Here is a 9,307-nt window from a genome sequence, read left to right on the forward strand (position 1 = left end):
AAATATTGTGCATAAATGATTTACAAAAAGATAAAATAAGAGTAGGTAAACAACTTGCTCTTTTAAGTCTGTAACTATGCCATCTTTCTGTTATTTTTGACAGTGAGGTTAGAGTGTATTTAATTGGAAAAAAAAAAGCTGCTTATATATATTTTCCAGCTTTGATGTAGTGCATACGGCTGACACAGTTCATTTAAGAAAAAGTCTAAAAAAGGCCAGGAGCCATCATCCTCCCTGTTTACTTAGGGATACTACACAGAGACCCGCCCCCACCTGCAAGCCCCGCCCACTACTACATCTCTAAGAGCCGGGTGGGAAGATTGCGCAGGCGTAGTGACGAGCCGTAGTCCAGAGGCGGGACAAGAACCCTTTAACGGACAGCTCTTTTAGCCAATTCAGAACCGGCCTCAGGCGCTTCTTCCTGGAGAAGGAGGCGGCCGGAAGTCGGGTTTGGCTGCGGTAGCCGAGGCGGCGCTACTGTAAACCTAGTGCTGAGGTGAGTGGGCGGCGACGACTGGGGCTCCTGCCGGCGCCCATCTGTCTTTCGGGACCTGGCGGCGTCCCCGGGGCTCGCTGGGGTCGGAGGAACCGGCGCCTTGTGTGCCCGCCGCCTCCCGGCGCCTGCCCGCGGCTCGGGGCCCGGTGGGCGTGGGCACCTGAGTGAGGGAGGCGTGGCGGACGCGGGTAGTGAGAGTTGGGCGCCCTCGGCTCGGCTCGGACTCTTCTACTTCAGGCTAGTAGTGAAATCTGCTGACAGGGCTGAGGGAGTCGTTCGGCGGAGTCATCTGCAGGGGCCCTAGTCTCGGAAGACGGACTGTGCGTCCCTCGGCTGGGACCCTGGCAGAAGCCCGCCTGGAGGAGCGGGGCTAGAAGGTAGGTGGACGGTGAGGCCGAGTCGGCCTCGAAGGACCACTTTCGGAACGTACAGTCTGGAGAGTTGGTAGGGAGGTAAACATAATTTTTCGTAATATGTGAAGTCTCCTTTGTACGCTTAAAATTTCATAAGCTGCGGCTTTGAAAGCGTCTGTACGGGAAAGCTAAAAGGGGTCACCGGTTTATTTCTTGATCTGACGCATATATGCCAGGATCAAGTAGACTTGGGATACGCATCTCTTAAAAGGAAATCGACCGTGCGTTTGTTAGCTCGTAGACTTGTTGTGAAGATTAAGTGAGAGGAGGCTTTTGGCCCCGGGAAGATTACAAATAGAGGAATGCAGGTGGAGCCCCCACCTCACAAGACTTGAGTGCACAGAAAGTTGGAGGGGAGTGAGGGGGGAGAGTGTTTGTTAAATTTTGTTTTGAAGAGCCAGGTTAAAAGACGATTCTCTGATTTTGCTAATTATGAGCCAACATTGTTTCTTTGAGGATCAGCAGGGAAGTATTTGGGCAATGAAAGACCAGTCAGGCAAAGAAGGACAAATGTTAACATTTGGAGAATCTGGGTGAAGAATGTAGTGTTTTTTATACCGTTCATGAAACTCATACGCCTGCATTTATGTTAAAAATTTTTTTTTTAAGATTTATTTATTTATGCACACAGAACTGGGGTACAGGCCAGAGGCTTAGGGGCTGCGAGAGGCTTCATCAGAGACAGAGTGGGGAGCAGAACACGCAGATGGACGAAGCACACTGCTGAGGGGAGCAGCAGGCGAGTCAGGAGGGTCTTTCGTGCCATGTGGGTCACCTCGTGCCATGCGGGTCACCTCGGGGGCTGGGGATTCCACTCGCAGGCTGCAGTTTGCTTAGCTTGCAGTGCTGTGCTTTATAAAGCCCGCTGCACCACCGGGGAGGGCCTTGCGATACTTTTGATAATGCTGTCATAAGTTAAAAATATTGCAAGTCAGAAATCATTTAATATGCCCAACCTAAAGAACGTCATAGCTTACTGCAGCCTACCTTTGCTGTGCCTAGAGCACCATCACTAGTCTGAAGTTGGATAGACCGGCCTAACACAGAGTGGGCTTTACAGTGGTGTTGACTGCCTCATATTTTTTGTTGACGATGGCACTGAAAGTGAAAAGCAGTCTGTAGAGGATGTTGTTTACCCTTGTGATTGCCAAGGCTGTTTGGGAGCTTCCATCCCTGCACAGCATTACCACATACTGCTAGCTCAGTAAGTTGTAAAGATGTGTAATTGAAACAGTACATAGTGTTTATACTCTCCACACCCCCCCACACACATTTCCGCCTCTTTTTTCATACCTGTATTATACTCTGTGGACGTTTTATGTTATCCATCCATATTTTACCATGAATTATCTCCAACTTTCCCAACTCTTTTCAAATATTGCTGCATTAAGAATCTTTTTTTGTACATTTCTGTGTAACTGTACCAGTATTTTTGTAGGATAAACTTCAAAGACATAGAATTTTTGATTCAAAGAATATCAGTGTTTAGAATTTTGATACTGGGGGAAGAGGCTAAGAGCAAACGATAGAGGAATAGTCCCTGTGGACTATAGTGAAGGATTACTGGTACTTTGGTAGTGTGTGGTGTGGTAACCTTATTTGAAGAGATGTGAATCTGTGCCTATTAACCTAATTTTAAAAAGCGATATAAGCAGAATTGTAAAATTAAATAGAATTTTGATACTGCCAAATTAAATTTCAAATATATATTTGTTTCTTTTCCTTTTGGTTGTGTCTGTAATCTCTTGGGTGGTGCTGTTCTGCCACCTAAAAGTGTTACGTGATGATCATGTTGGTGGCTTCTGTGGGAGCTAGGTGAGTGGGTGTTCCTCTCCAGGTCTTTCTGTAGGGCCAGAATAGCTAAGAGCCTGCTTCTAAAATTGGGATGGCCTCTCTGAAGAAACAGAGGGAGAGAATTGCCTCTTCTGGAATCTAGAACCACCCACAAAGAAGGTATTACAATGTATGTTGAATGATGGCCTGTTTGGAATCTTGGTGGTCTGTTAGAAGAGTCCTTTTGAAAATTTGCTGATAAAAATATATTAGTCTAAGTCTGTTTTCCCACCTTTACTCAGCATCTGCATTTGCATCATCTTGCTTTTTTCTATTAATAAGGAGTTTTTTAAAAAAACTTAATGTGTCTTTACTGAGGATAGAGCTTCCTAATCATTTTTTGAGGTACAGTTAACAAATCAAAATAAACAATATCTATAATATCTGCCCTTTATCTTACAAATATTTTTCTGTTGAAAAATAGGATTGCCCATTTTTGAGTATTTACCCCCCAAATGCCCTCAGAACACTAATTTTAAGAGATTATATGCACCTTTATATTTAAGGCAGCATAACTTAAGATAACCCAGAGCTGGCAACAACCTAAGTGCCCATCAACAGACAAATGAATAAAGAAGAGTGGTGTATCTATCTATGTGTACTAACACTGGAATACTATGTAGCTATCGAAAGATGGAATCCTGCAGTTTGCAATATGCAGTAATAGGTAGACCTGGAGAGTATTATGCTTAGTGAAATAAGTCAGAGAAAGTTAAACGCCATGTGATTTCACTCATGATACAGAGAGGAACAGATGAAATACATAAACAAAAATCTATGAACTTTTGGACTGTAACACCTACTAGTGTTTATTGGAAGGGAAAGGGGTTTCACAGTTGGGGTAAAAAGAGACAGTTGTATGATGAAATGTAGAATTGGACTAAAAAAAAGAGAATATTTATGCATACAGAACTGGGGTATAGGCCAGAGGTGTGTGGGGGGGTGGTGGTGAGAGGATTCACCAGAGACAGAGTGGGGAACAGAACAGGTAGATAATGAAATACACTGCTGAGGGGAGCAGCTGGTGGGTCAAGAGAGGTCTGCCATGCCTGCGACAGCTTCGCAGTGCTGTGTTTTAACGCATTGTGCAATCAGGGAGGGCCCAGAATTGGACTTTTAATGGTAAACCTAATGTAATTTGTATAGAAGTCAACTTTTAATGATGTACACCTGAAATTTACATGTTATAATAAAAAAGAAAAATGGGATTGTCTTAATTTTGCTTATGATGTAGATTCCTGTTTGAAATTTTTAGATTGATTTTTGGTAATAGCCTTGTAGTTAGTTATCTTTTGTAGCTTTCCATGATAGATTGTAAGCAACACTAGAATGGAGGCTGTGCTTCTTGTTTATCCTTGAAAGACAGTGTAGTGTAGTATGTGAGAGTTTAGGCCCTGGATCTCTTTCTTTGCTATGTACTGTGTAACTTTACTCGAGTGATTCAACTTTTGTGAGCCATATTGTCTCAACTCTAACTGCAAAAAGTGCTTTTTCCTACCAACCATGAAAGTGTATAGAACAGTGCCTAGCTTATAATGCACACTCAGACGTTACCTATCATCATAATCATTTTCCCTGGATTCTCGTTGTATGAGGCAAGCAGAAAGCAGAAAGATCCTGGGGAAACCATTGTATTCTAGGTAAGAGGGAATAGTGGCTTGGTCAGAACTGAGATTTTGAGATCTGGAAGATGTGGAATCAAGGGGAGGTTGATGAAACTGGAGGATTAAGTTTATGTTGAGGTTTCTGGCTTGAAACACTCATTGGGAAATAGGATCATTTTGCTATAGGTTTTGTGTGTGTAGTAGATGGAATCAGAGCATAAAATGAAATTTGTTTCAAGTGAATGCCATATGAGACATCCAGAGGGATCTCAGAGGCATTCTGGACTGGAGCTACAGAGTCAGAAATGCAAACCAGCATTTCTCTATCTTGGCAGAGTATATAGACATTTTATGCTGGTTGGGAGTTTGGGGGACACTGTCCCCAGCCTCTATCCATTAGATTCCAGTAGCTTCCCCCCACCCCCACCCCACCACCCCTGTTGTAATGTGTGCTTCCTGCTGGGAAAAATTGCCCCTGGTTGAGAACGAGTGAACAAAGGATAGAAATGACATTAGGAAAGAATTGAGATGCCCAAAGGAGAAAGTATAAATCAGAGGTCTAGAACTGGTGGCCTGTAGATCTTTCCCAAATTATTGTAGATAAATTCTTGCTCACTACATACTGCTTGTCAGTTTCTGAAATTCATTAGCTAGTATTTCAAATTTGAACGATTTAACATTAATTTGTATTTGCTCTTGAAAAAATCAAGAAACTGAGCAACTGTGAACCTGCATCCCCACATGACTGCTTTTCCCTGGAGGCTTTAAGGTCTGTGCGCATATGCTTTAATCCTGTCCTAGAGGGTTTTCATCACAAGGTGCCTGCCTTTTCCTTTTGGTTTTTGAGTTTGTGATTCCCTAATTAGAACAACTTTCCAAGTCACATGACATTAAAATGTGGCTAAAGAAGAAGGCAGTAAAGGGGACCAAATGGCCAGTGAGATAGTAAGAAAACATAGATGTACAGGTTCCAGAACTGAGGGAGAAGGGGAAGTGTGTGGAAAGGAGGAAAACGCTGCTGATGCTCCTAAGAGATTAAGATCTCCTCAGAAAGGGATCTGTGGGATTTGGTTATGTGGCGATGGTTGATGACCTGGATGAGTAGTTTATGTGGAGGTAGAAGTTTGAGGCCAGAATGGATAATGACAGAAATGAATAGCAGAAGACTCTGAGCTGTGGACTATGACCATTGTCACAGGAACATATGCCCATGGTGGCTGCCTCACTGACTCATCAGCGGACTATGCCTCACAGTTGCCTGGAGACTTCACAGGTTTGGTGTAAGAAGGCCCCTGGGGTGTGACATCTTGAAAACGTGACAAGATCAGTCCAAATAACCACTTTGAATCTTCTCATTTTATGATACAGCTAAGCTTAAAGTGAGTTTAAAAATTCTGTAGTGGATGTGTTATGTGTCCTTAAGTAAAGACAGAGAATGTTGCCAAAAAAAAGGATATGTGAGCCAATAACCATGATTACAAAAGAATAGGCCCTATGAGAGTCATTTGGCCGATATATTTGGTTTGTGTCATCATTTTCTGGTTTCAGATATCAGCTGTCTGGAGAATAGCAAGGTTAATTTTGTCATATTTACTAGTGTTTTAAATAAGTGTTTGCTTTTGGGAATCAGTCTGTAACATAAGGCATTATCTCATACTTGTGCGTGTGGCGTTTGAGATGGGGAGACAGGTGTCTACGTAGTTTGACTAGACAGGGAAGTAGAAAATGGGGTTAACCAGTCATGGATGTGTCCAGGAGATTTTCTTTACAGATGAAGGATGTTGTTGAATAGTTTTTGGTCTGATGAAAGAATTAAGTAGGTAAGGAAAAGTAATTGGATGGATGAAGGTACATTAACTACTTAGAAAAGAATGACTCCTTTTCTCTAGTGTAACTAAGGAGATCATTTTGTCTTGGGTCCAGGCCGCAGAAAAATAAGCAAGCTTGCCTGTGGTGACCTAGTGTGACAGGTTGGTCTTGCAGCTCCACTCTAATCTCTGGTTTGTTTCTGTAGGTTCTCCATCTTCCACAATGGGTGAGCCACAGCAAGTGAGTGCCCTTCCACCCCCTCCAATGCAGTACATCAAGGAGTATACAGACGAGAATATTCAGGAAGGCCTCGCTCCCAAGCCACCGCCTCCTATAAAAGACAGTTATATGATGTTTGGCAACCAGTTCCAATGTGATGATCTTATCATCCGTCCCTTGGAAAGTCAGGGCATTGAACGACTTCATCCTATGCAGTTTGATCACAAAAAAGAACTGAGAAAACTCAATATGTCCATCCTCATTAATTTCCTAGACCTCTTAGATATCTTGATACGGAGTCCGGGAAGTATAAAGCGAGAAGAGAAGTTAGAAGATCTGAAGCTGCTTTTTGTCCATGTGCATCATCTCATAAATGAATACCGGCCCCACCAAGCCAGAGAGACCCTGAGAGTCATGATGGAGGTGCAGAAACGACAACGTCTTGAAACAGCCGAAAGGTTTCAGAAGCATCTGGAAAGAGTGATTGAGATGATTCAGAATTGCTTGGCTTCTTTGCCTGATGATTTGCCCCACTCAGAAGCAGGGATGAGAGTAAAGACTGAACCGATGGATGCTGAGGATCGCAACAATTGCACTGGACAGAATGAACAACAGAGGGAAAGTTCAGGTCACAGGAGAGACCAGATTATAGAGAAAGATGCTGCCTTGTGTGTGCTCATTGATGAAATGAATGAAAGACCATGAAGAGCATTTCTTTTTCTTTGTGCTTTTCTTTTTTTCCTATATTAAAGGTTGTTATATGTTAGTTCATTTGTATCTGGACAGTCTTAAAGGAAGTAACCAGAAGTTGTGTAAACACTTGACTCCTTTATCTCTTAAGAAATGTGAGGCAGTGATTTCACTTTACACACATGGGGGCAGACAGTGTGCCAGCATTACAAGAGAAATCACCTTAAAAAAACAAAGCAAAGTGTGTGCTGCTGTTTTGTGGAACATTCTTGTTTGGGAGTTGCAGTAAAGTGATGAAGATATCCTCAGTAAAGGCAAGCTTTCCTCCTTGAAAAGTAGATTTGTAATTGCTTAAAGAATGATAGGTAAATAAAGGATATCTGTCTGTAAATGTGAAGTCTGTAGCTGGCTTACTGAGCAGTGAGCGAAAGGAACATTGCAGTAGGCAGCCCCTAGCTGAGTTAGTGTAGTCACAGTTGATTTCATTGAAAGGACACTGCATGATGTCGCATAACAAAAGCCAAGGAGCAGTCAAGGCTGCAGGGGCTGGCAGGTGTCCAGGGCAATGGGACTCAGGCGCCATCCAGACCCTCTCTCCAGTGTGGCTTCTCACTTTTAGCTTCATTCTCTTTATAAACTGACTTTCTTCACAGTGTGGATGGAGAAAAAGGCTGTCCAGAGTCTCCAGTGTTAACACTTCATGCAACATGGTCTGGAATTTGGCTTTCAGTGCAGATTAAGAGAAAAGGTGGAATTGATTAGTACAGAGGGGGGAGAATTAGGGGTGACATATTTGATTTCAACTGAGCCCATCAGCCGGGTCCTGGTCCTGTAAGATGGGAGTGTGTCCAGGTGTGGGAGGAGGGATGCGCCTCTCAGTAGAGAGGCACTAAGCAGACACAAACAGCTACTCAAAACTAAGTACTTGTACTTTTGATACAAGAGCAAAATAAACAGGTTGTACTGCTCCATCTTCTCCACACCTGCCAGATTTCTGCTTTACCATTTATTTGTTTTTTCACTGTATATATTTAATAAATGTTGTCCTTTTAGGCCTGACACTTATCGAGCTTGTAGGCCTGGGAAGTGGAGATAGAAGTAAAAGGAAAGGTAAAGAGAAAGTGAGTTACTGAAGGGGGTTACTTCATGCCTGAGCCATGCATACATCATAACACTCAGAAGGATCTTGATTTTAATTATTTTTCCACTGCCTACTCAAATGCCTCGTCACATCTTTTAAAGTCATGTATACATTTGTCAAAGGTTTCGGAAGATGACATCATATGTTGTGCTGTGTTTCAGAGAAAAGTCATGTGGTGGGCCCCGGATTCACTGGAAACATGAAAAGTTGGCATGATTTGAAAGAGAAAGGCCTATGGCCACTGTGCAGTGAGGGAAGAGTTTGAAGCTGAAGGTGCAGACAGGGCAGTTAGAGTTCAAAAGGGCTTTGGTTTTGTCCTCACTGAGAAGAAAATCAAGAGTAAAAACACAGGGCTTAGTTGGCATTGCTTTAATTCCTTATATCCATCATGTCATTTCATCCTCACCACATCCAATAAAATTAGGGTTCTTTTCCAACCCTATTGCAGATTTCAAAGCAGAAAGTTAAGAGAGGGTAAGTAATTTCTTCAACTAACCAGCTGTTGAATTGGGGAGTCAGCATGGAAACTCTTGTCTTCAGGTGTAAGCATCAGCCTCCATCTGTTGTTCCACCCCTCACTGCATCACAGTGTCAGCAGTCATTGGTCATTAGTATTGGCACCAAGGATGGAATCCAGGACCTTAGCCCTGAAGCCCACACTCCATGATTCTGGACAGAGGAAGGGACAAGTTCATAGAACCCCTTCTGTATAGTAACTGAAGATGTTATACATGTAGGTATAATCTTATGAAAGTTTTATGAAGTTTTATACCTACTTTATAGAACTGAGGTTCAATTTGTGTTTCCCAAGTAGTATATCTGGATGAGATTCTAGGTTGGGAGTCCAAAAACTATCTGAGAACAGCCAGTTTCTAAATGTTTCAGGCATTTAAAGAGACCAAGTTATGTGTCACAACTAATCAACTATAAAGCACAAAACAGCCAAGAAGACGTATAAACAAATGAGCCTCGCTATGTGCCAATACAACTATTCTTGGACATGACATTTGAATTATCACATGATAATTTTTTTCTCAACTATTTACATGTCAAATATTAAAAAAATGTAGTTGACTGGACCAGTCGGTCATGAGCTCTGTGG

General features: G+C 42.6%; 1 protein-coding gene across 2 annotated transcripts; it reads left to right on the forward strand.

The window, feature by feature from the left end:
- The first annotated feature begins 445 nt into the window (after nt 1-445).
- MED7 (mediator complex subunit 7) lies at nt 446-8,978 on the forward strand. 2 transcript variants are annotated; one of them, XM_004689836.2, is made up of 2 exons: nt 446-496; nt 6,361-8,978. In XM_004689836.2, exon 2 carries the CDS (start codon nt 6,378-6,380, stop codon nt 7,077-7,079), a length of 702 nt encoding a protein of 233 aa, XP_004689893.1. In that variant the 5' UTR covers nt 446-496; nt 6,361-6,377; the 3' UTR covers nt 7,080-8,978. The 2 variants fall into 2 exon arrangements, with proteins under 2 accessions (XP_004689893.1, XP_012585668.1); XM_012730214.1 differs by lacking the exon at nt 446-496 and adding an exon at nt 515-873.
- The last annotated feature ends 329 nt before the right edge of the window (nt 8,979-9,307 follow it).

This window comes from Condylura cristata, unplaced genomic scaffold, assembly GCF_000260355.1.
Source record: "Condylura cristata isolate star-nosed mole 26May11 unplaced genomic scaffold, ConCri1.0 scaffold00026, whole genome shotgun sequence".
Taxonomy (NCBI): Eukaryota; Metazoa; Chordata; class Mammalia; order Eulipotyphla; family Talpidae; genus Condylura; species Condylura cristata.

What these genes read in the sequence shown, in the direction of transcription:
- MED7 (XM_004689836.2), top strand. Translation starts at nt 6,378, where the DNA reads ATGGGTGAGCCACAGCAAGTGAGTGCCCTTCCACCCCCTCCAATGCAG.